The sequence below is a fragment of the Stegastes partitus genome, unplaced genomic scaffold (assembly GCF_000690725.1).
Source record: "Stegastes partitus isolate 25-593 unplaced genomic scaffold, Stegastes_partitus-1.0.2 Scaffold713, whole genome shotgun sequence".
NCBI lineage: Eukaryota > Metazoa > Chordata > Actinopteri > Pomacentridae > Stegastes > Stegastes partitus.
In genome coordinates this window covers 91,004-117,772 of record NW_007578444.1, presented here as the reverse complement: position 1 = coordinate 117,772, position 26,769 = coordinate 91,004, and the positions used below count along the sequence as shown (strand labels likewise).

Below are 26,769 nucleotides of genomic sequence, written 5' to 3'. Positions count from 1 at the left end.
TCAAACAGGAGCTTGATGATTAGCAGGAGGTGCTGTGTGACAAGTGCTGTGTCCCAGCAACTACATGCAGGAGAGTTCCAGGACACGTCTTCACCGCAGCTCCACTGCCTGTGAAAACATGAACAGTGGATTTAATTAAACAACGGTGAATCTGATTTACTTTTAATGGCATTGAACAAAGATGTGCTGTAGTTTTCAGAATTTCAGTGATTTGACACAGTTCGCATGCATTCAGAAGCAGCAGCTCATGGATGGTAGCTGCTGGCAAGGCCTTCAATGACACAGTCTACATGTCCACATCACACACCACAGTACCAGACAACAAGCTGGCCATGGATTGGATAAAAGTGCAAGTATAGAGGTCATCCTGAGCCCTTAAAGATGCTCTGGCTGTAGATTCATTACCAGTTATGACAGGGTATATAACAGGGTATGCCAGGGATTAAGTCTGGATCTTCCATACAATGCAGAGACTCACAAGAAAATAAAAAACACGTGTTACCACAGAGGAAGCAGATATAGCCTGACCTTTACCACTTTACATTAGTCAGGCTCCAAAAACACTGTCATACTACAGTCATCTTAATACTTTTGTAATGCATCCTCCCCCTGAATACTTAATTCTTTTAACGGCCACACCTGCAGCTTATAAGAGAGGCCTCATGTTTTAGTATTTACACCTCAAACCCCAACTAAAACCCTGATACATAACTAATTTAATTAATTTGAACTGAATTAATTTTTCAAGCCTTGCTCAGATCTCTCCAGAGCTCCAGAAGATGTAATACAACTCTTTTTATTGACCTAGAGGTCGTAGTGACAAGTGAGCTAAACTTTCCGTGTAAATTGTTTGCAGTGCACCTTTAACAGTTGCATCTGCTATCATATCATACAACGCAGCCTCATGTTTTACAGACAGGCACAGTGGTTGCCTGTGAAGCTTTAAACTTTCCTGAATGAATGGAGCCGTAATCCAAAGAGCTACAAATGGAGGTATAAGGCAGCCATTTTGTGCTTTTTTAGCATGTCCACTTCCTATGTTCTGGCTTTGCTTGAGCCCTCTTCTTTGATGTTGGAGGCGAACAGCTCAGTACGTCGGTGGTGTGCAGTTAGCGTACATGCTGTTTTACTTTGCCCCCCCCACCCCCACCCGAAGTGTCTCACTCAATTCTAATTTACCATCCCTACCCTGAGAGAAAGGGAGAATCCAGCAATCACATTCATATTCAGCACAGCTCAAGATAATGCTTCCCTCACTCTGCTGCTCCTTTTCTCCTCCACTCTTCCACCAGCATGTTCACCACTGCTTTGTCTCAGTGTTTTTAATAACAGTGCAGCCTAGTGGATGAACACTTTCCCCTCTGCAAACTCTCTTCTGCCTGTACAGCGCTGTTGTTAGGTGAGAGAGAGAGAGGGATGGTGTTGGGCTTGTTCAGGTGAATTTGAAAAGGATTATTCCTGTAGCAGCTCTATTGAAAAAAAGACACCAGATGGTCCACCCAGGAGTTTCTAAATGCTCTCACCTGAGCTGATGCCAGATCACGCTTCCATAAAGTCTGTGTGTGTGTGCATGAGGGCATCTTTATTTGTGTCTTTTTATAGACTAAGTTTAGATGTATGGGGTGATTGAAATGATTCGAAATGACTTTTGTAATTTATCACTTAAAAAAAGTCTTAGATGTGGCAAATGGTGATATCAGTAACAATGTTTGGCAGAAAATCAGCCAGTGGAGAGGGGCTTAATGTAGACAGCCTGTTTTGTGTCCTTGATGAACAATGTTTTGTTTGGGTTAATATTTCTTTTTGTGTTTGGTTATTTTTAATTCATATATAGATGCCCTTAGAGTTGTCAAAAATAACAACAATGTAGCTCTAAAATAAACATTTGGCTTAAGATGAATTGATCTTTTTAATATAGCTGCAAAGGACAACATGATCTGGAAGACATTACCAAACCCATTTCCTATTATTACATGATAATACATTAATGCTTTCGCGTTCCCCTTTTATTCAAGGTTTTGGTTAATGATGCAGAAAGCGGGTGGGTAGAAACAAAGAGGTGTCTTAAGCGGTCAAGTAGAGTGACAAGTAGACTGTCTGATGAGGGCTGAGAGGAGGCTGATCAAAAGATAGTCGAAGAGGTAATGGCCGTGAAAGAAGGTGGAAAGACAGGTCATCAGCTGCTTAAACAAATGACCCTGGCTGCTGTTTTTTCCTTGAGAAAATAGTCTCGACAGTGTGGTAGGAATTAGAATTAATAAAAAGAATTGGCGACAGATTGATGAGTCAATAGAAAGATGTTTGAAGGCTGGATTGTGTTGCTGTTATTGCTGCTGATATATTTGATCATATTGATGGCTGTTTCTTATAATGGAGTTTCATGTGCATTTTCTTAACTATGCAACCCATAGTTTTAGGAATGACAGTGTCAGCTGTTCAGTCATCTGTCGGGATTTCTGACATAATTTTTTTGACATGAGCTGTCATATCACAGCGCAGTGCTCCTTCAAGCCTCTGATTTTCAGCAGAAGTTTAAGATACTGGAAGGGCCAGATTCCTCCAACTGGTGTTATCTCAACATGTTGTACAGTACAGTGTAATACATCTACATTCACACACAAATGTGCACTCTACTCAGCACACTATACAGCAGAAATGAGTATCCCTTAAATGTTAAAGGATTCAAAATTGTATCACCATTCAGGACTTTTATCATGTTTGAGTTGAGCAGTAGAGTTTTTTTTCTCTTATGATAAAATAAAAACTAACAGTTCAGATTTGCTGTATTAGAAATACAGCCCCCACAGTAGGAACTCTATGCAGCAAAAGTCAGTGTGCCTATGTGTGCATATTTCCCCCCTTTTTTTAAAAAACAGACTTGACATGAAGGATATTTATTTAGTTCTTCTAAGAATATTCTTTTTTTTTTAGCTGCTGTTTGCTGGAGTAGTTGTGTTGCTCTGCCTCTCTCACGAAAGGAATAAATATGTTGCACTGAATTCAAGTCAGGTAAAATACTTGGCCAGGTCATAATATTTATTATTATTATTATTTTCTTCTTGTGGGATTTCGGCAGGGGTGCTTTATATTTTTATGCTGGAATATCCCTCTCTCGTCTTCCAAGGTTCTGCAGATTGCATCATCTGTCAATCAGTATTTTGGTATATCCACAGGCGTTCATAACACCATCTGGAAATGTCATCTTTACAACACATGTTGAGCTCATGTAGCCCCACAAAGCCACATTCCCATTTGGGACCATGCATTCACTGACCAGATTCAAACCAAACATACGGGACCGCATCTGAGCAGAACAAATTTATCTTGATCTCCCAATATTCAAAGGGCTTTTTTGTGTTCTTTGGGTGAGTTTTGTGCTGTTCAAGCAAGTCTTTAGAGATGGATGTTATGCACTGTCCTTCAAATTCTTCAAGCTGTCACAGAAACTCAGATTTCTACTGATCACCAAAGTGGCGTCACTGTTTTTGACTGTCACAATTCAACTTTTCAATTGCTCTGACAATTATTTCCATCTGGAACCATGATGCAGACATGTAGACAGACACAGTAAACAGGTCCAAAACTGACAATCTGTTTTTTTACAGGTAATTTTAAAACCATGTTAATGCCATTAGGGTGATTGGAAATTACAGGTCTACTGTGTTTAGTTTCAGTAATCACAGGTTTTCTACTGTAACCTTGTTGTAAACATTATTCATTTAGCTGTATGACCAGTTGATTCTGCATGAAGACGTGCTGAACAGAGCCTGTGGACATTAACAAATCAGAAATAAGAGACTTCATTTTCCTTACTCAAGCCAGTGTTTATCTGACTGCCCCACTGTGATCAGGGCGTCACTGAATCTACTGCACGAGGGGCAGAAATGACCGCTCCACACCTGATTTATCATAGTCAGTCATGCAGAAGTGTGCAAGAAAATACCCATGTCATAAATCATAATGTCACTCAATTATGTATGAGGCAAAGACTTATTTATTGCAGATTCATATTCAGACTACAGCCATTACGCTGGTGCCGCAGAGACCTGTCGTAACATTAAAGATTCATACAAAACAATCCCCATTATTCATTTATCAGTGCTTTTCAGTCATTTATCATACCCATATACTTAACCATCACCTAAAGTTGTCACAGGCAAAGCAGGCTCTGAGTTCCAAACACATTTGGGTTGAACTCTATGCTAATGACTGAGGTAATGCGGACTTGTAAAGTGAGTGTTTCAGTCCGGTCTTATTCCCAACTTGACACATGCTGCTGCTTTCTCAGGACCCCTTGGTAAGGACCTGGTACCCTGTTGGGTCCATGTGGCAATGTGAAAAAGCAAAGAGTAAATGAAAATCATGTATGAGTCACTAAATAATATGAAACTAGGCAGAAAAATAATGGTGATACCAGGCACAAACCTCAGTCTCCTGGGTTCTGGGACAGTCAGAAGTCCAGTGACTTACACCACCTCCACCCCTCCAACCTGTCTATGAAGCTGTTGAAACTGCATGAACTATATGTCTATCTGCATTGAATATTGACATGGATGCACTAATGCTAAAGGACAACTTATGTGTATCTCTCAGACACCCTGGGCTTTGACAAAATGCAAGTATTTGATGCCCTGGGAATGACAATGGTTTGGTAAGACCCACTGACAAATTTAGGAAAGACTTCCCACGTATAAATAAGCCTGCCGACAAAATGGCTGAAGGTCTGATGAAAAATCAACTATACACTTCATACAGAATGTAAATTCTATGTGAACTGCATGTTGAATGGTCTGATTAGAACCCACTACCCCCTCCACCACCACCACTTAATCACATGTAGGGCAGGTAGTGTCTGTGCTGCAACTACCTGAAAATGACACTCCAACATCTTCTGCATGCCAAGATTGTCCAACTGAGCAGAGGTGAGAGAGGACGGAGTTTTTAAGTGATAGCACTACTCTCATTTTGAACGTTTTCCTATGCGTACCATGCAGTCAAACGTGGTCAAACAACACAACTGAAGAAGTTGTTGTCAGACCACATAACACATACCTTTATGGGAAACAAATACTACTGTTGTTCCAGCACTAGTTCTGTAGAACTGATAGTACACTGTGTGAAAACTCTGTGTGAATGTTGTTGAATTGGTTCAACAAAACCAGAAAACTTAAAAACAACATCTGCAAAGTTTTAAGCTGAGAATAAACTACGGACATAGTTATAATAGATTTGGCTAAAAAGTTAGAGAAAAGGAATACATTCCCTTCTTTGCCACCTGGAGTGTGCAGCAACCTTCCAAATATAAGGGAGATTTACTGTGGTCATAACTTTTCCTTCTGCTACCTCTCCCTCTGACATATTTATGGATGACCCCTCGCAGGACTCATTCAAGCTCATCCATCAAATAAAGGCTCCAAATAGAACAGCTTACGGATGCCATTAAAACCATTATGGGCTGATAACAATCTCCTCACTTCATCCTCGTTTCAGTCATAAAGAAGTTATATTCATTCTCAATTCATTACCATTCCATATTTCAGCAAAATGGCAATGCCTAACTTACTGGATGACTGCAGTCTTGTGCTGAATTTTTTATTCAGTGTATCACCACTTCTATAAAACAGAGCTGTTCGATGCATGTATTGTGTATGTTGAATCTATGCTTGTGGAGGTTTTTTTGGTTATATTGAGTCTTTTCTTAGCTTTTCTTTTACAGCATGTGTGTCTGCCATCTGAAACAGGGCAGCGTCCTTATTCGAGCCCTGCAGGTAAACCTGCTTGTGGATGAACTAGCATGGTTCCTCTCGCTCTTATTCCTTTCAGATGAAGCGGTTTTGTCCTCACAGTGGGCTGTAGATGGAGAGAGAAGCAGGGATGCTCTCTCACCTTAGGGGAGCCATGTTGGAGACAAGATGCTGTTTGACTTTGCCCAGCCCAAAAGTTTGTTGACAGAAAACAGAAATGTCTTATTATTCTTTCTGCACCCATGACTTATGTTGCTATTTTCCAGTGGGTGTGAATGTCTTTATACCTCCTGACAATGCCAGAAATGTAATATTTATTTCTTACCACAGCCTGACACACTGGTTCCAGCTGACTACTGAGCTTCATGTTACCATGACTGGGACTCACAGGACTTCTCATGGTACATTTTGACAGCGTGGTCATTTGTTTCTCCACATCTGGCTGTAAAGAAAATCAGCTAAGGTTAACTGGTGGACTGGGTCTGATAACCAATTTGGTTTCCAGTTGACAAAACACTTAGAAACTAAGAAATTGTAACAAAATCAGTCCCAGGGATAACACAGACATAAATTCACACCTATGGTTAATTTACAATCAACCGCTGAATCACATTCATGTCTTTGGACTGTGGGAGGAAGCTGGAATACCTGCAGAAAACCTATACAGGCACACAGAAAGCCCTCAGCCAATCAGCAGGTTTGAACCCAGAATGTTCTCGCTGTTTGGTGATTGTGCTAACTGTGGTATGGAATCTGCAATTTCCATAAAGCTTTTACGGTACTGGTAACCATTGTGAAGCTTTGGTAGATCTGAGTAACTGAACGTACTTCCAACTGAGAGAATACAGTAAACAGTTCTTTGTTTTATATTTCCATATACAGGATCTTACACATTCCTGCACAGCATGACTCATTACCCATGGCAATTATTCGTACTTTTAATAGGGTAGAGTTAACCCATAAAGGGTGGTAATGATGTGCTAAGGGCTGCCCGATTAGCATTTCTTTTAAACATGAACACACATGACATCTCTTGCTTGTGAACACATCTGTAATTCTGCAGCACTTAGCCTCGCTTTCCTTTAAGGCTTTTTTCCTTTTAATGGATTTTTTTCAGCTCACACTTTTCTTTTTTTTTTTCTTCCACCGGTACTGTCCCTTTTTAAGCATGCTGCTCAGCCATGTGCACTACAGTCCAAGGCATGCAAATGCCATACAATTAGGTTAAAAGCAGGCAGGGGGCTGAGGTTTACAATTCAGAGTAAATGTGACTATCCTGTGTTGTTGCACCACTCCATTTTACATTTTTAATGGTCAGTCTGGATCTGCCAATCTACACAAGCATGAAGACACAACTTACTAAGTGTGTTTGCCCATTCATTATGTGTTTATTATTCATTATGTGAAACGGGAAATACTGTAGAAGAGCTTATGGTCAAATTACTATGATGATGATGATGATGATTATTGTTATTATTAGCATTAGTATTGTTAGTATTATTAGTATTATTTTGGACTTGGAAGTCCCACAGAATCTTGGCATGGTCGTTCTCTACCACCTTTGGAGGTGTCATCCTTTTTTTTTTTTTTATCCTGGGACTTTCAGCCCAGGGCGGCATGGTGCGGAGGTGGTTAGCATGTTTTCCCAGTGCGTGCATTGGATATCTCTGTGTTCTCCAGTTTCCTGCTACAGTCCAAAGACATGCTGAGGTTAACTGGTGATTCTAAATTGTCCGTAGGTGTGAATCTGAGTGTGCTTGGTTGTCTGTCTCTCCGTGTAATGGACTGGCGACCTGTCCAGGTTGTACCCTGTCTTCACTCTAAGTCAGCTGGGATAGGCTTCAGCCCCCACGACCCTACAGAAGATAAGGAGGTGTATAGATAATTGATGGATAGACTTCCCGCCCATACTTGGTGCAGATATTTCTGTACACTACCGGGTTTCTGCTGCCTGAGGTACTTGAGTTTGCTGCCTGGGGTATTCGTGTAGTAGGTGGCCATCTTCTTGCATGTTTGTTGTTTCATTCTGGATATTAGCCATGACAACGTGTCAGAGTCTCTCTGGAACCAGTTTCCCTGGTCGAGAGCTAAACAGCTAAATGGCTATAAAATGCAAAGTCTTTGGACGGGCATTGGCCCCTAACCAGCCCTCACACTGCCTTGGTGGAGCGGTATGAAAGGTACTAAACAGAATCTTTTTATAGAGTAATGGTCCACAAAGAACACTCTCTGGGGGTTCTAACCAGACCCATTCCCCCTTGTAACAGTACGAGTAACTACCTGCCCAGGGGTTCTCCTGAGAAACCTTTTACATTCCAAGGATTCATGTTTTCTGAGGGTTCTGCATAGAATCATATTTCATTCTACACATGAGGCAAACAATGATTGAATTTCATATATTGCATATAGTGGTCATTCATAACTTTATCAATCTATGTTACAGTTGTCAGTTTTCATTTAAAATACAAAGAGGGGAGACTCTCTGAGGATAAGCCAACAGGACATGAGCGACTGCGTGGATCCTGGGGGAACAGGTCAGAAGTGAGCATAGGACCAGTGTAATCAGCAACATGACAGACAGGACACAAACCATGCACATCAGGCTGCACTCAGCAGGTGAATTCATGTAATCGCCAACAATGGCGGCATAGCAGAGAGGAAGGACAAAAAAAGACAGCATCATGCCAAGGTCCACTTACTACATCAGATGAATCATAAGCCACCTACAAACAACAAAACAATGCAGAGTCCAATGATCACAGTAGGAGTATGGGCACATAAAAGTGGTGACAGCCTGTCTTCCACCTCCTATGCTAAGAGCCTCCACTGGCACACAATCAGGTGAAAGTGAGGGAACCCCACAAAGCAACAAACAAATGCTAGAATTGCAAAAGCCAACATTCTACCATTAAAGTCTATTAAAGTTGTCCATCTCAAGCTTGCTAAAATAAAATATTAGATTTAGCCTAACTGGATTCTCTGACATTTCAGTTGTTCTGTTATTTATTTATTTATTTTTAAACATCTATTGTTAATACATACACTGACAGGTTATCACACAGTGTGTGAACAGAGTAAAGGAGAGTGAACAATAAAGGGTAGGTAGTAATTACCTGTTTGCTAGTCTTAGAAACACCCTCTGTTGTTTAGGGTTATTTGTGGAGGGGTTAAGGCATATGTTTCTAAGCCTGCATGCTTTCTATGTAACAGGGTATAATTTCAAATCCTATATGTGCTAAGTGAAAAAAATAAATCTAGGACTAAGCTTTATCCACATCTGGTTTACTGGAGCAGAATGTTTTATATTAATTTGACTAGATATTTCAGCTATACAGAGCTGACAATCATATATAACCCAGTCTGTAATTCTAAAGGTTCTGCTAAGCTTTAGTGTGTTTCCAGGATTGAACCCCAGGTGGAACTATTTTATACAGAACCCACAAAAACCAAATCATGGCCACCTCCAGAAATTGTAGTTATAGGGGTCCACACAAAATGAATGTGGTCGCTGAGTAGTTCAGAATACAACAGTCCTTTTATGAAGATTTAATATCAAGACGTAATCGTCCCCCCAGAGAGCACATGTACATTATATATACGCATTTGTTTTTTGCCACTGTTCATAAAGTAGTGGTTAATTATGATACATAATCTATTAGAAATTCTCAAAATAAATAAGATCCCTTAACAGAGAAATGGTCCTCAATTCAACTCTTGCCTCTGTGGTCAAGACAGAGCATGTAGTACCAGCACACAAAATATCTCAGGTTGGACGAACTAACCAAGAAACACAGTGTCTGTTCAATACAAGTACACAACTACGTGTTGTATGTCATGAAATGATGGTTTATATATTAGTTATTGAAGAACACAATTACAATTAATATATAAAGGGGATTCCAGATCCATCTAAATTTAAGTAAACCATTTGGAATATGGCTAGACTTTGGAATATTTGAGGGCGATATCTTAACACCCATGCTTTCAACAATCTTTCTTCCAAAAAGGAATGAAAATGGTTCTTAGTGGAACCATCAGGCTTACAAAGAATCCCTAAAGCACCATTCTTCAAAAAAGGATTCTTAAGAAGCAAATGGTTGTGGGTGAACTTTCAGTCCTTCCAGGAATTCAGTTCAATCCAGTTTTATTTATACAGCGCAATTCACAACATATTTCATCTGTCAGCGCTTAACATAGTAAAGTAAAGACCTTACAAATTTTGAACAGAGAACCCAACAATCTGAAGTTGACTTTGGACTCCCTCTGAGCAAGTGGTCAGCAACAGTGAGAAGGAACCAAAAAAATCCTCCTAATAGGGAGGAAAGAAAAAAACTAAAACAACCTCTGACAGAACCAGGCTCAGGGAAGGTGGCCATCTGCCTTGACTGGTTGGTGTGATAGTGGGGATGGGGTGGTAGGGGATAGCAGGATAGCAGATGGAGGGCAAGAAAGAACCCTTTTGGAGGTTGTACTTTTAAGAGTGCACTGGTCTCTTTGGCCCAAATGATTACTGAGGTATGCTTGCTCCTTGCTCCTGCAAGTGAGTAAGGGAAAGTAAAAGCATGTGAGCTTGACTCTAATTGGGTCTTGCAAAGATAATGATCAATTCATTTTCATATTTTGCTTCTAAAGGCTACAGAACAACACACTAAAGCCTACACTCCCCCCTATCACATGTGGAGTTGAGAGGGGTCTGTGTTGTGTGGGATGAAGTCGTCTTTAAGAAACAGATGCCTGAGGTATCTGTGTTAAGGAGCTGAAAGCAGTGGCCATTTTATTTCTCCACAACACCCCCATGAAACACATTAAAACGGCACTCATGCAGATCCTTGTAGTGTTTTGGTGGCTGGTAGATTGTTCTGCGTGCAGGATGAGCCCAGAATGTAGTATTTTGCTGAAGAGACAGTGAGTTAATTGAAGATGATCTCACAGATAACGACTCCTGACTGGACCATTTTTCTGTGTTATCCCGCTGCTTTCCTTTGCCCTTTCCTCTGTTCCTTTCTGCAGTTTTCTGTTTTGTTTCTCCTATATTACCCTTCGCCTTCTGCCAAGGTCATAAATACGGTCAGATTCTCTGCAGCTTACTTGCCATCTTTGGTTCTCTCTGTCTGATCACAAGCATAACCACGACAAGCCATCTGTTTGACAGGAAATGGCAATTTCACTGGCAAGATTAGACCTTTGATGTTGTTACATGATAGCTCTTTGTGGTCTCAGCTGCATTCCTCTGTGTCACATGGTGAATATTTTGCAAGGTTCGTTTTTTCTAAACAAAATATAGACAGCGATTATTTCTTGATTGTTACCTATTTTTACTTTGCTAAAAGAATATAATTAAAGAAAGCATAAATGGATTTATTTACCTCAAGAACCTGATGTGGGCTGCAAGGTGGCACAGTTGGTAGCGCTGTTGCATCGCAGCAAGAAGGTGTGAATGTGAGTGTGCTTGGTTGTCTGTCTCTAAATGGAGCCCTGTGATAGACTGGTGACCTGTCCTAGTGAGGATTAAGTGATGTATAGATAATGGATGGAAGTACCTGATGTCCCTTTTCCTTTTAATGTTGAACCAGTAGATTTAATGTTAGATTTTTTTTCTATATTATAGCACTATTACAAAATATAGTGTAAACCTACTTCAACCTACTTAAAATCTAAAATAATTTTGACTCAGTAAAGTTAAGAAATGATGACAATGTCTATGCATATGAAATATTTAATGATTAAGCCTATGGATTGAAAGGACTTTGAATGTTTTGTGATACGAATTACAAATATGTTCTTTTTCATAGCAACTGACTTGTAGTTGTCTAATGACTGTTGCATTTATTGGCACTGTTCATTTTTTATCCTTGCCTGTCTATGCTAAACACTATCTATGCTGTCTGAGTGACATGTATGGTTCCTTACACCTATTTTTTCTTCTCACCGCAGCAAGAGAAGAGAATGTGGCCACTTTCCGAGGCTCAGAGTACTTCTGCTACGATCTCTCCCAGAACCCCATCCAGAGCAGCAGCGACGAGATTACGCTCTCCTTCAAGACGTGGCAGCGCAACGGCCTTATCCTTCACACCGGCAAGTCAGCTGACTACGTCAACCTGGCACTGAAGGACGGAGCTGTCTCCCTGGTCATCAACCTGGGATCTGGGGCCTTTGAAGCCATTGTGGAGCCAGTCAATGGGAAGTTCAACGACAACTCGTGGCACGATGTCAAAGTGACCCGCAACCTTCGGCAGGTAAGGCAAAGAGGTGGTGTTGTCGACGAAAAAGTAAACGTAGAAGTCAGTTGCAGCAGTTTTACTTAACTTAAAAGAATGCTATCAATGATAATCTATAGCAGATGGATTGTAACATGGCAGGTATCTGTTAGCATGCTGTTGGACAGCCACAGTGGCTAACGGTGCTGGTTTGCAAACTGTGAGCTAGCCTGCTAACTGCCGGCAAACAAGCTCCCCCTGTTGCTATCCAGATACATTTGTCTTACTACTGACTGCAGACTTTTTATGGATAAGTCTGCACACACTAGCAGGGTCAAACATTTGACCTTTGTTGCTTCATTTTGGACTCTTCCAAAGGACTGTAGCAACAACATAAATATGGTTTGGTCAGTGGCACAAACCTGTTGAGGCTCAAGACAAGCTACATAGATTTACTTAATCCAACAATGGGAGGACTTCCATCACGTAGAGTCTGAATATATACTGGTATACACAATACAGCGTGCAAATCCCTAAATGTCTTAAATGTCATGATTTAGCATTGTATTGTCTTACAGTAACTGCATCACTTCTACACTGAACAATGAGGTGTTTGCCTTTATGGAAAATTAAAAACTAAGAGCAAGATCTCAGTACAGCAAAAGTCAGTACACCTTTACTGCTTAGATAAAAAGCTTTTATTACTTCAATACCTTGTATGTCTACCTTTAGTTTTCATTGATAAATCCTCCTCAGCATAGAGGATACCAGTGTTTCATACATTTATAGAGAGGCGTTCTGTCATCCTCCACCAACCATTTTGTTTTTATACTGAAATATTCCTCTTCTGTCCTACTGAGACTGGAATTCACCTTGTCAGCCAGTTTTATGGTGTATCCACAGGCATTCATGGTGAAAATGCTTCTGTTATAGGGTTGTACATGTAAGGCATCACAAACAGATCAATCTGCCACAAAATCAACATGTGTGAAGTTCGTCCATTTGGAGTTCACATCAGTAAACTCCTCTGACCTATTCTTATGGGATCTTTAGGTGGGCAGGTCTCTGTCTCAATTTACAAAACTGTAAGACCTCAATGAACAACCTTGGGTTCTAAGGATCAGAGCAGCTTGAAATACAATAACCCTCTGTGTCTCCATCACCAGGCCAAGATGACAGTTGAAAAACTTATATTTTTATTTCCGCCTAATCGACATGATACATTAGAGAGTAAATAACAGCCTTTAAACAATGAGACAGTGACACTAAGTAAACCTGTTCGAATATGATCTAACAAGTTTGATAACACAGAAATGAAGCAGAATAAATTGTTACATCCAGTTTAGTCTTAATAACACAAGGCAGCGTTTTGAGTACAAGTATCTCCAGGGTGGAAGCGGTTAAGCAGATTTAAGATAATGAAATATTTTTTTGTGTTCTGATTTAGTAAAATGATGTTTAATTAAATATTTTTTTGTGTTCTGATTTAGTAAAATGATGTTTAATTAAATATTTTTTTTAACTGAAGGAGCACCGGTTTGCAGGTCTGTGTGTTATCTTAGCACTTTCTCCATCAATCAAGACACTGCTGTTACATTTCATGATTTCATTTCTCTTCCTCCCTTCTTATCTGTCTGTAGACAGACGTTGTATGAAGCGATCTGGCATCTCAGACCTGTGCTGATCTCACCTGCACACTTTCACACTAACCTGCGTGTTAAATAGAGACTACCTTTAAGTCCAACCCTCTCTGAATAGAACCATGTGGAGTCAAGAGTTCAGTCTGCAAAATTAATGATCTGGTTTTTGATTAAGTAAATAAAGTATTATACCTTTAAAGACCAAGGCTGATGTTAATAATTTCAATAAATTCTATAACCTCCAAGCGTATTTTTTTGCTAAAGAAGTCCAGGAAACATCAAGAAATTAGATGTGTACCATGCCTTCCAAAATCATGCTCCTAAGGGGAATTTGATGTTTTGTTTTTTTTTTCACTTTAGGGATTTGAATTTGAAATTTAAAAAATAAAAAATAAAAAAAATTCAATAACACAAAAGTAGATGCTGGCTTTTGACTTCTATTTCACACTATTTATATGCACAAGTATATTGTAATTTTATACAAAGGGACACTTTACGATCAAGTCACATTTCTTTGGTAGCAAAAGAAATCCAACAGCTGAATGCCAAAGAAACTAGAAGTGATACAGATTATGTATTTGGTTGCATAGGCCTTTCATGAAAAGACTGCATCAAGTCTGTGACCTATTGACAAAGATACACGTTCAAATCAAAAGTCTAAAGTAGCAAAACCATCAAAATTCATTCCACTTCTAGCAGACTTTTGAAGGGCATTGTACAATGCTGCAGAGGATGTGCAGTGTTGACTAATAGCTGTAGCTTACTCGCTGAATTGAGAAGCTGCTTCCTGAATTATAAAGAGAGTAAGAATTACAGATAAGTAAAAAATGTTATACTGAACTTGTAGAGTGTACAGTACAGTAAAGGAAAGTCAGTATTTTATTCAGTATTCATTTAATCTGATTGTCCATTAAATCATTAAATACACCTTGATTGCTCAGATCGACTTAACTGGTCTACAACAGCAGAGAACTAGTTTGCTCTAAATTTGACTTGTAGCATCCTCAATAAGACGACCATCAATAATCTTCAGCTTTTGATGCTTTGTGAAAATAAAACCAGGTCTGCTCTGATTTCTGCTCATTTCAGCCTTGCCTCCATGTCCACATGTGAACATATATACCGCTATCAAGTCGGCCACAACTCTTTGTGACTTAATGAAAGGAGTCTCTTTTGTTTTTCTTTTACTAACACGTATGTTGTCTCCCTCACCCTTCATCATTTAATGTTCATTTGATTTGCTTTATAGTACTAACAAACCCACTGTTCACTCATATAAATCCATGTCTTACCCACCCCACCTTTCTGCAAAGCAAACAGGCATCGGACTCGCTATGGTAAACAAACTCCACTGTATGGTAGATATCATTTTCATTGTTCATATTTTGGTTTGCTGTGTACTTCTCCTCTTCCTCTTTTTTTGACTTCTGTACATTAAGATGCCATTCTACCCCCACTGAAAGGAAATGGGCTTTAAATTTCCCAGCGTTTAGTTTGCTTTACCGTTCCTGTCTCTCTATCCTCCACCAGATCATCCACTCTCAGTGCTTTTTCGTTTTTCCTTTGTAGTTTTCTTCCTTTTTAGTCACCCACATCTTTTCCTCCTCGAGGGTTTTAGCTAAATCTGCTTCACTTTGGGGTTTCTTGTTAAATGTTTTTGGTGATAATATTGTGGAAACTGCCAGAAGAATACGACGACCAAAAAAAGAAATCCACGCTGGAACTCTGGAACAATTGTGCCATGTACACTGTTCGCATGATCTTACACTAGACTTTCATCTTCATTCATGCTGCTGTGTGTGAAAGTATGAGACACCTCACATTGCAGGAGAAAACTGGATAACTCAACTAGCATTTTGGCTGAATGGTAATAATACATTGATCTGCTGAGGGAGGTCCACAAAGCTATAGAAACTAGGGGTTGACTGTTTTTCCAGGGCCAGTATCACTGTTGATCATTGCCAATTATGGGGACTGATAGCTGATATTAGGAACTGGTAAACATTTGGAATATACATGAAATACTAATGTGAAAATTTGGAATAACACTAAATCCAGCACAAAAGTACAGAGAGAGACGACTGCCTCTCAGCCGAGGAAGCATATATATTTCAAAATTAATTAATTTTATCGAGAATGGGTTAAAAAATAGCATGCTGAGTGTTGGATCTGGTAATCAACCAAGTCGATAATCGGTTGAACCCTATTGGCAACAAACATTTACCTTTGGAAGCAGAAGTGAAGGTTTGAGATGACTGCAACAAATTAGTGAAATGATAATGATGGAAATAAAAGTGTGGAAAGGCCTCGTCTGATTTTGGCTGTAGATGCATGATTGAAGACACCACATACCCCAGCAATGTTTTATTTTTAGATAAGCTAAGTAGCAGGAGAATGCTCCACCTTTAGCTTCAACTACTCTCCAATTTGTTTGTCCTTATCTTGGCCTCTGCTGACACACAGCAGTGCCTAATCTCCCACAAACAAATGAGAAACTAGAACTACAAAGAAACATACCATGAAATATTAACATCACTGAAGTACAACGTTGTGTCTATGAACAAGGTTTGAATAAATATAATTAGTTATTTTTGCCTGTGTCTGTAACACTTGTAGTTCTGATAAAATCATTCCCCAACAGTACATTTTTTTCTACATACACGTAGATTTTTCCCAGACAGATGTCCTGCAGTGTGGGTCTGCGCTCTGCCATTCTGTGTCCTGCATGTTTGCATTTGATTTTGTGTGCGTGCTACTAACTCCTTGTTCCTTTCCGTTGGTTTGTGTGTGTGTGTTTTTGTCGGCTTCTTCATGTTACAAAGTTTTGTTTTATCAGTTTCTGTCCTCGCTCACTTATGTAGATACAACAGAAATCCAAAATACACGGTTGGTACATGACGATTGGTTCATGAAGATGGATATTGTTACATGTTTGTCGGTGTCTGGAGCTAAACTTACCCAGTTAGCATCTTTATTTTGACATTTTACTAACCCTTCATACTTATCAATCATTTCAAGTCCCAAAGAAAGCATATATTAACTGAAAAATAAAGAAAATTATGAGCTGGCAAATTTTCTTTATTTCTGTCCTGTCTGATCCATAGCACAGAGAAACACACTACCAGGTCTGAGATATATAAATCACACAGACATAAGTGAGGTCTAAACAGCACTGTAGTCGTACATCTTCTGTCCTTTAAATCTGAGAAAAGCATTTTTTTTTCCCACTCTCACTTTTTCCTCCTCTTTGCCAGGTGACAATATCTGTGGATGGGATTCTGACCACTACGGGTTACACCCAGGAAGACTACACCATGTTGGGCTCTGATGACTTCTTCTATGTGGGTGGAAGTCCCAGCACAGCTGACCTGCCTGGATCTCCAGTCAGCAATAACTTCATGGGCTGTCTGAAGGAGGTACAGTACCGTACTCATTGTCTTCAGTTTGTTAGAGGGCTGTGTGGTGCTGGAACAATGGTTGCCTCCTTAACTGCTCATGTATTTATATTCAGTTTAGCTTAGAATTTTAAGTCAGATATGAGGTAATACCTTTCCAGCTACATTTAAAATAAACTTTTTCATTCCCTTTAGAGATTTTTGCATATATTTAGTATCTCTGTACTTCTAGCCATGGCTGGGCTGTTTCCAGAAAGGTACAGGACTTCATTTTGCAGGCAGAGGAACAAAAACACACACACAAACGTAACCCCAAGAAATGCAAAAGAACTAAAATGCAGATGCTGAAAAATCGCAAATGAAGGCATGGGAAACAATAGAATTGAATTAAAAAATCAAATACTGACAAAGAGAAACCAGCAGGAGACCATGAGGAAGGCAAACAGGAGGGAAACTAACAGGAGCAACCAGGCGACTAAACAGAGAAAAACTGGCATAAGACACGGGAAAAATAAAACTATTTATACACAGAGAATTAAACTGGGAGACAAGACACAGGTGACCAATGAAACACAGGTGAAACAGATCAAGGCAATAAACAAAGGAGGGAAATGGACAAAGGAAGGAAGGAAAACAACAAGAGACATGCAAGAACTACGAATTACAAAATAAACAAAAAGAAAAATGCTGAGACAGTGCTTGGGGTTTCGAGGCTTAATGTATTGTACTATAAAGGAGTCAATAAAAGCGAAAGGTCATTAAAACTCCAAATCAGCTGTAGGTTGTATGCTCATATTGATCATACAACTGAAATCCTAAATCTTTGACCCCTACAGTTCAGGGATCTGGTGGCTCTGTTATACTGTGGTGGTCACTGCAAATCAATACGGAGTTGTTCTGGGTGATCATCTTTATCCTGTGATGAAATAATCTATCCTGATTAGAGCGGGCGACAGTCTCTCCATCCATCTATGGTTTCATGAGCATGAAAAATGACCACACCTCCATCCATAGGCCATGAGGAGGTTTGATAAAAATGATGCAAATCCCATGCTGTGGCATTTACAGTCAGCAGATATCATACCAGTTGAGCACCCATGGGAGATTCTGGACTGACAGGTTAGAAAGAGATCTCACTGATCATCACCAAAGCACAAAGTGAGGAAACTTGCTTTGGAAGAATCCCTCCACAGACTTGGAGAGTGAATGCCAAGGAGCATTGAAGCTGTTCTTCACACCTTACTAACATACTTTATGATGGTTTTTCCTCAGTTACACTCTGATCTGTAAACATCAAAATTCCTGTAAAAGTTTTCAGAACAGACAGAAATGACTTTGTGAAGTACCTTGAGATGACTTGTGATGTGACTCTGCACTATATACATTAAACAAATTGAAGCTGAAATTGAAACTCAGTGGAACTGCAGCAGAACAGCAGACGATAACAATTGCGCTCCTAATGGTAAGTTCTCGGATGTGAGAGTTGGCCCATTGTGTTAACCCATGCACACAAACACACACCAATATAATGTTCCCTCAAGCTGATGATGTCATGTCTTAGCACTTAACTGGACCCAGTCAAGTGTGGACTGACAGCAGGGGCTTGGCTTTCTCTTCAGGCACACACACACATACACACACACACACACACACACACACACACACACACACACACACACACACAGCATCATATGGCTGCAGGGAGAGGGAGGAAGTGGCGCAGTAGCCATTTAATCCCCCTCTGGCCTACTTCCTGCTCTGTGCCATGCTGGGCCTGCTTGCAGTTCCCTGTACCACCCACCCCTTCAACACACTTATGGACACACACACACACACACACACACACCCACGTATAATTATAAACATGCACAACCAAGCGTGTACATTAGGCTTGAGACCTTTTTCCCATCATGAAACACTGGATCAAGGATAAAGGTAGTGTCACATAACAAATACAGGACACAAACACATTTGGCTGCAGGCTGGTATACACTCACACACACACACACACACACACACACACACACTTCATTAATATCCAACATAGCTCCACCTAAAATCACCATCACTTCAGTGTAGAGTTACGTACTCAGCAATCTGTAAATTAAGCAACACAGGGATGTGAAAACAACACCACAGCCTTATGTCACATATATATTTGTCCTATTTTTGCCATTGTCATCAAATAATGTAGCATTGTAGTGACTTACTTAAAAAAAATTTTAATGACAGCCTTCTTCTTCACCTGTACTGGTCCCCCATTTCTGAGCACTATATACAGTATGTACCATAGTGGAGGTGTGCGCACTGTTTGCACCTTTAGAATGAAACTCATTTCATAATTTAGTTAAAATGAACAGAGAATGTATATTGACTCCTCAAAAGACTTAAATGATCAATTATAACAGCTGCATAAAGTGCTTTTTTTTTTTGTCATCAGCAGATCCTTGACCGTGGTTCAGCATGCTGTGAACTGCAAGTTAGATGTAAAGTTTAACCATCATATTGTGAAATACAGTTTTACTGCTGCCGTTAATTTTTAAAATTACAGAAGAAGCACCCAGAGAGTCCGGTCTTTTGCCAATGCCACACTTCACAATTTTACAGAAACTAATCCAGATATGCACCCATATGTAGTTGCCAATGCACCACCTCGCCACCGGCTTTCATGAAACTCAGCTTGGTAGTTTTTGTGTGATCCTGCTTTCAGACAAACAAACGGCACAGAGAACATATCTCCACCTTGGCGAAGAATAGCTTAATTTATTTAATGCTTCCACAGATCTAATGACAAGATTCAAGGCAGTTGTTTTTTCACATGAACACTAGATTAACTTTGAAAGCAGTAGACAGTAAGAGTGACAGTGGCAGGATTTGTCTCCATTTTTTGTTTGTTTGTTTTATGTTTGTTTAAAATTTAAAAAAACAAAATTGACCTATGAATCAAAAACCACAATATAACCCAAACCATGAGTTTAGTTAGTTTTGTGTATCCCTAGTCGGTAGTAACTACACTTGTCTGACAACACATTTTTCACGATTTATTTATTATTTTTTCTTAATCTGTCTTGAGATGGTGGATGTGGTGACTGTTATTGATGGGAGGAGTGTAACAGTGCTCTAAAAGCATTTAAAAAATGTTAAAAGCCCAATCTCACTATTTCAATCTGTCCTTGAATCAAAAACAGTCACTTGTCACTATCAACATACTGTGTGTTTATGGCTACTGCAAACTTGCACTGAGGATGACCATGACTTGATTTCAGTCAAAATGTTTATTTTATGTCAGTTTTTGATAAATAGGAGTTAGTATTACCTGGATTGAAAATCATCGTAACTATCACATTATGCCATTTCCATTTGTTCTTGTCCTATTGTTGAAATACTAAGAAAGGTACTGACTCAAAAAATGTACAAAAAAAATATATCATTTGAACAATGTGTATATATATATATATTTTGTAACTATCAATATTAACTACAACGGTAGAAAGAAAGCAGTAGTAAAAATGAAGATGTTTTGAGGTCTGAGACCAAAAATAAATGTAAAAAAAAATAAAGTTTCAGACAATAATCTCAAAAGTCCTCTTGACATGTTGAAATGTTGCCCAAATTTTTGCATTGCAACCATTGATGTGCACAAAACACATATTTAAGACAGATTGAAGCATGTGTACACTGTAAAATGAAAAAAAAAAAAAAGTCTAATATAATGTTTTAGTTTCCTTTTAGAAAAAAGTTAAGCCATTGCATGAAAATTACCCGTCATTGTGCATAGCATCATATAACACACACAGGCCTTCACTGCACACTGGTCACAAACACACTGTCAGAAAGATTATCCTCATACGTACTCCCTCATAAAGTCACACTCATTCTGCCCACCTCCTAATCACAGGCCCACCCACCCCCATATCTGCAGCACCCACCAGCTCTCCCTCTGTCTGCTGTCCAGCACCTTCTCGTCCTCCACTCCCTGCCATTAGGGCTAATTTGCCTGCTGCCAGTGCTCTTGTCCTCGCCATCCGCACAGCAGCATTATGGATAAATGTTTTGTTACCATGGCACCAGGTACTGGTTGCCCTTGGTAGCTCCTGCAACTGGCTGCCCCATGATTATTATGCCTTTCATAAGCCAGCAATTACAAAGAAAGCCTACATCTCAAAACCTACAAAATACATAATGGCCTACAATAACACATAATTGCTATAATTGTCGTTGTCATTACACCTCCATCAACCACTCACATAGAGGCTTCTGGCTGCGCCTGTATACTGTAGCCAACAAAGAAACACAAAGGATGAGTTCACAGAATGAAGACTGAATATGAGCAGAAATATGTGCAGCACCACTATTTTTTCACTACATTTAAAAACATATCTGGAGGGAGTGTCTGATATTGTAATCTCTTGTTGTAAATTCCTGTGGTGGAATTTAACCAAGTCAATCTACTCAAGTACTTTGCGTATGTAAAATTTGGATGTAGTCGGGCTTGATTATTTATATTCAATGCTGCTCCAGTTTAGAGGGAAATATTATTATTCCTACCACAGTATGTTTGCTTAATAACTAAATGGTTATATATTTATCATCCATATATGGATATATATATAAATAAATATGTGTGTGTGTGTGTGTGTGTGTGTGTGTGTGTGTGTGTGTGAAAGTACCATTGTCTTTTGCAGTCCTCAGTCAAATCTTTGGTCTTCGAATGTTCAGGTCCAGGTGGTTCTCTTTGCGCCAGCTTGCCATCAATCCACCTCCTCCCTGCTGCCTGACTTGTTGTCAGTGATCAGTCCTACCACCATTGTGTCATCTGCAAACGGGATAATGGAGTTTGTGAGCTTCAGAGCTTTGCAGTCATATCTAGAGCAGGGGTAGAGTGGACTGAGGACAAAGCCCTGTGGGACTCCTGGGTTCAGAGTCAGGGTGGAAGAGATGTGGTTGTCCAGCTTAACTGACTGAGTACATTTGATCAGAAAGACGGATTAAAGGGGGACCAAGGTTATGGAGTTTGCTGACCAGCTCGGAGGAACAAAGAATTTTGAAAACAGAGCTGAAAACAACAAACAGTGCCCTGATGTACAGTAAGCATTGCAGGTCCAAATGAGTCAACAGGCTAGGGAGCATTCACACATATTAGCCAGGAAGCTTTGACACAGGAGCAGCAGTGGTAGATATTTGGGGATAACTGACTGAGCCAGTGACATGCTGAACATTTCAGTCAACACTCTGTTAACTGCAGGTCATCAGCAGATTGGAATCAAGACATACAGAAGCTGTTCCATGGAAGAACACACTTTTGGTGGCTGAATCTGGGCTGCTGTGGTAAAACTGGGCACAAACGCTGTTCTTTCCAGTGCTGGCTGGTGTGGCATTTAATTTGAAGTTGATAACAGCTTGAATTCCCAGCAAAGCAAGATGCAACGAGGGTCAGAGTTGTGAAAGTGTTCCTGTGCAACTTGCTGCACTGTTTAGCTTTGCTGATGCTTTGATTTAGGTTACCTCAAGGTGACAGCAAGGCATCTTTAACATTTGACCCTCAGATCAGGTGTTCATCAAAGGCTTATGAATCGAAGATGTTCATTTCCTTGTTGGTGGTAACATTGTCAGTGTAGGTGCTGATGTAATCCAGCACACTCTAACATTGGTGTATGAGTCAAACTCCAGTCAGTAAGTCCTGTCTGCAGTCTTCAGGAGCTTTTTCCATGTCTTTGCTGTTGGCTTGACACATTTAATCAGTATTGGGTGAGAGAGCAATGAAACATGGACAGATTGATCTATCTGAAGGAGGTTGGTGGCTTTGTAGACATTTTTGTAAACGCGGTCAAGTGTTGTGTTTCCTCTGCTGTGACAAGAGACAATTTGGTGAAACTTAATGAGTCCTGTCCTTGAGCTGCTGTGACTGAAGTTCAGTGTCATAAGTATAGCAACTTTACATTGGTTGGCTGACGGCAGCACAAAGTTATTTCAGTGCCAGTTTAGCATAAAACCTCATGGCACAGATAAAGCTCTGCATAGCTCCTTAAATATGTGCAAAAGGCTGCAACTTATTATCACAAACTACAAGAAGGCAGATCAGTAACTGGCAACAACAATAAATAAAAAACAAACAAAAAAACCCAAAGATCAATGTATACTTCCACTTCTGTGTTTTTTTGGTCTTCTCTGTGTCTATCCAGGTCAATCATGCTCTATTGATATTGATGCAATGATTTCTTTTAGCCTTTACTTGTTACTCTTTTCTTTTTTTTTTTTTTACTTAATTTGCCATTCTGTGTTGTGTTTTTGAGGTCATCTTAACTTAACATCTTAACAAGAGGTGCTCCCTTCACTGAAGTGTAGCCACAATAGGTAATCATCTCTATTTATTTGATGATTTACTTCTTGATCATGGGTCTTATGAGATCTTTTTTCTGCAACTCATCGTTTACATCAGCAGATGCTTCTTGTTTTGTTTGTGTTTTGTTCGCACAGTTAGTTGTCAGTTTTAATTGGGTAGCATCAAATCATAACATACGTCACCTCAGGGCTCTTTATATAGCAAGATCAAGACCTTACAGCATAATAAAGAGAAACCCAATATTTCCTCTTTGACCAGCACTTGGCATCAGTGTGGTCAAACAATGCCCTTTTAACACGAAGAAACCTCAGACAGAACCAGAGTACGGAAGGAGAACAGATAAGAAATTACTCTGAGCAAGTTGAGGAGGCCACTAACTGCAAATCAGAAACATGCAGCTGTGGAGTCAGAGATACCTGCAGAGAGGTACAGGGAGCGAGAGGACAGAACACAAACTATGAGAGAGAGAAGACACCAAGTTAAAGCATATCAAGGCATGCAGTGAAAAATAGAGGCGAGGAGAGGTCTCCGTGACACATGGGAAGCCCCCCAAAGCTTAGTCTTAAAGCGACATAACTAAAACATGCTGGTTCAGGGTCACCTAAACTAGCCCTAACTATACGCTTGATCAAAAAGGACACTTTTAAGCCTAATCCTAAAAGTAGAGAGTGTGTCTGCCTCTTGAACCTAAACTGGGAGCTGGTTCCACAGCAGAAGAGCCTGATAGTGTGCTATTTGTGTGATTAGTTTGTTAGTAATTGCCACTTAGATGGAGGTCTGAGCATGTTTTAGTGGATTTTTTTTTTTTTTAAACATTTTTTTTGTAATTGCCTTCATTGCCATCAAGTCAGTAACTGCAGTGCAAATGCAGAAACACAAAATGTAGATCACATTGCACTTATTTACCTAAATATTTATTTATTACGCTTGCACTGTGCCTGGGTAAATACCAGTAAATGTTTACCAGAAAAAAAATGCGTACCACTACCCACACACACAAATACACCCACCTTGAAGTGGTATCTCATCAAATTAAACCTTGCCTTTATCTAAACAATCAAATCAATATATAAAAGCACCACCAACCTGAGTCAGGAGATCAATTAATGAATTTAACTGGACTACCTAAGAAGATCCCAGCTCATTATACAGAATGTGCTCTGCAAAGGATATTATGCCACCCGGTGGACAAGGCCACAAACTGCAAGAGCTGTGTTTTTTGCCAGACACTCCATAGATGGTCTCATGTCAAGACCATGTGACCAGTAACACTACAACAGAAACATCTAAAGTAAAGTGTTGAATGCATGAGAATTACACCAATATGAACAACACGTGTACACTGGTACTGACAAAGATTTATGGGCAAGGCAGGCATCTGAGAATGATGAATAAATGTAGCCCTGCATGCACCTCATGGACATGCGCACACCCAGACCAACACTAAAGTATATATGTTATGTTTAGCTACAGTGTCCCCTATAGTACAGTTGAAGGCTACACACTTAGACTTCAGCAAACTAGTAGATTATACAAAGATTGTGTTGCAAGATTGAACATTTTTAGGAAAACTTGTTGAATATGTTGTCGTCAGTGGGCAGATAACCACACTCGTATTTTCCAGAAGACGAACCCTTTATATTAATGACATTTAATGACCCTTTCTCTCACATTACTCTCTCGACAAACAAGAAAGTCTCTGAGTACGTTGATTTTGCCAGTAAGATGATTTAGATGTCTGTTGCTTGGCCATACTGCATTATATCTGCTCTGCTTTAAAGGTTCTAACAACACAAATATTGTTTCCTTCTGTCCAATGTTTTAGTATTGTTTGTAGCTAAATCGGTTTCATTCTATCTTGTGGGAATTCTGAGTGAATGATAACGTAAAAATCTGCTAGCTATATTGGCTGGCAATCTAAAAAGGTAATTTCAAGCCTCAGTCATATTGTGTTACATTGCTCATTCTCACACACTGATAAGAGTGTGTGAGTGTATGTGTAATGATGTGCGTCGTGGAAGCCTGGTGGAGGAGATAATGCAGTGATGGATTTCTTTCATCTGGTCACTGTCAAACATTTTCAGTCACTTTCTGGTGGCAGAACTCTCACAAACACACTGACACACATTCCCACATATTTTATATATCTTGTGTGCATGCATGTATTTTGTGTGTGTCTGCGTTGATGTAGAGCGTATATTAGGTATTCCTCAGCCTGCTATCAGTCTCTGCTCATGCTTTATTCTCATGTTAACCTGCAGCCTGCATCTGCAGCATGCTGATAAAGCTCCCTTTGCATGTTGAAAGGCCTTTTTGCTATTATTGTTCAGAGGTGGCAGGGACCTGAAAGTGACTTGTCAAATTGTCAACTACACCCGCCTTTCCCTCTTACACCTCCCTGCCATACCCCCTTCCCCTTTTGGTCTGAAGCCACATTTTATATGATTTATGCTGTCTTTTATTAGCAAGCATGCAACAAGCATGAGGCAAATGTGTACAGTCAGCAGTCAGCACATGGAGCTTGTATGTGTTTAAGTGTGTCAAAATATTATCCTGGTCAAGTCTCACAAACTGTACCATCTTTTTTTTATTGATAATAATGTTGTTTGAAGCGTAACCACAAGAAGATAAATAAGCTCATCATTGTATGATTCTTACCCTTACATGCATCCTTATCGACAACCTCCACCCCACTGTCTTAAGAGTTTTTGAAAACCATTGTGATATCATTGTTTATTTAGAATTTATGTTTTCAGTAACTTATAAAGCTTAGGTAGGGTTTTTTTTTAGGGAAACATTTAATCCATTTCCGATATGCCACATTACCCTGTGGAGGGTTGCTGGGACCTACACCTTCCCCAGTTGACTTAGGGTGAAAGACAGGGTACACCTTGGACAGAGCCTCAGTCCAGTCCATGACAGCCATGCATGCTCGTAATCACAACCAATTTCACCTGACATAGTAAGGTGAGGACCCTACCATGGAAACTTGAGTCAGGAAACTAGACCTCTGCAACTGCTCTTGGTTCTGTTTTCAGACATTAGAAAACCCAGGCTTCTGTTACTGGAGCTGTAATAAACACAATCTTCTGTAGACATTTGTGGAGTAGTTGTCATGGCTCAGCTGATGGAGTGAGTTAAGGGTTCTTAACTCACTCAGACATGTTTATAAAAACAGCAGGAAAGAGAAAACTCAGTGCTGAAGGTTTGAGGCAGCAGAGAAAGAAAGAGTGTTTTACATGTAGCTCAGGAACAGGTTTCATTTTTCTGGGAAGAGAGATGACACAAATGCTGAATGAGAGACTGCATTGAGTTTAAAGAAGATGGTAGAACTGAGTCAAACTGATGTGACGCCTTGGTTTTGACTTGCTATAGATAAAATATATATTCACTTGACATCCTCATCTGTCCTCTCTGTCCAAAATGTATACATTGCTTACATTGGTTTGA

At 39.8% G+C, this 26,769-nt stretch overlaps 1 protein-coding gene across 2 annotated transcripts in view; it reads left to right on the top strand.

Moving 5' to 3' along the window:
- Positions 1 to 26,769, top strand: part of nrxn3a (neurexin 3a) — a 177,530-nt gene that overhangs the window by 61,628 nt on the left and 89,133 nt on the right. For both annotated transcript variants that reach the window (XM_008291066.1, XM_008291068.1), the window contains exons 5-7: positions 11,679 to 11,980; positions 14,895 to 14,918; positions 16,836 to 16,997. In XM_008291066.1, coding sequence (XP_008289288.1) covers positions 11,679 to 11,980; positions 14,895 to 14,918; positions 16,836 to 16,997 — 488 coding nt within the window. The remainder of the gene's footprint in view (positions 1 to 11,678; positions 11,981 to 14,894; positions 14,919 to 16,835; positions 16,998 to 26,769) is intronic.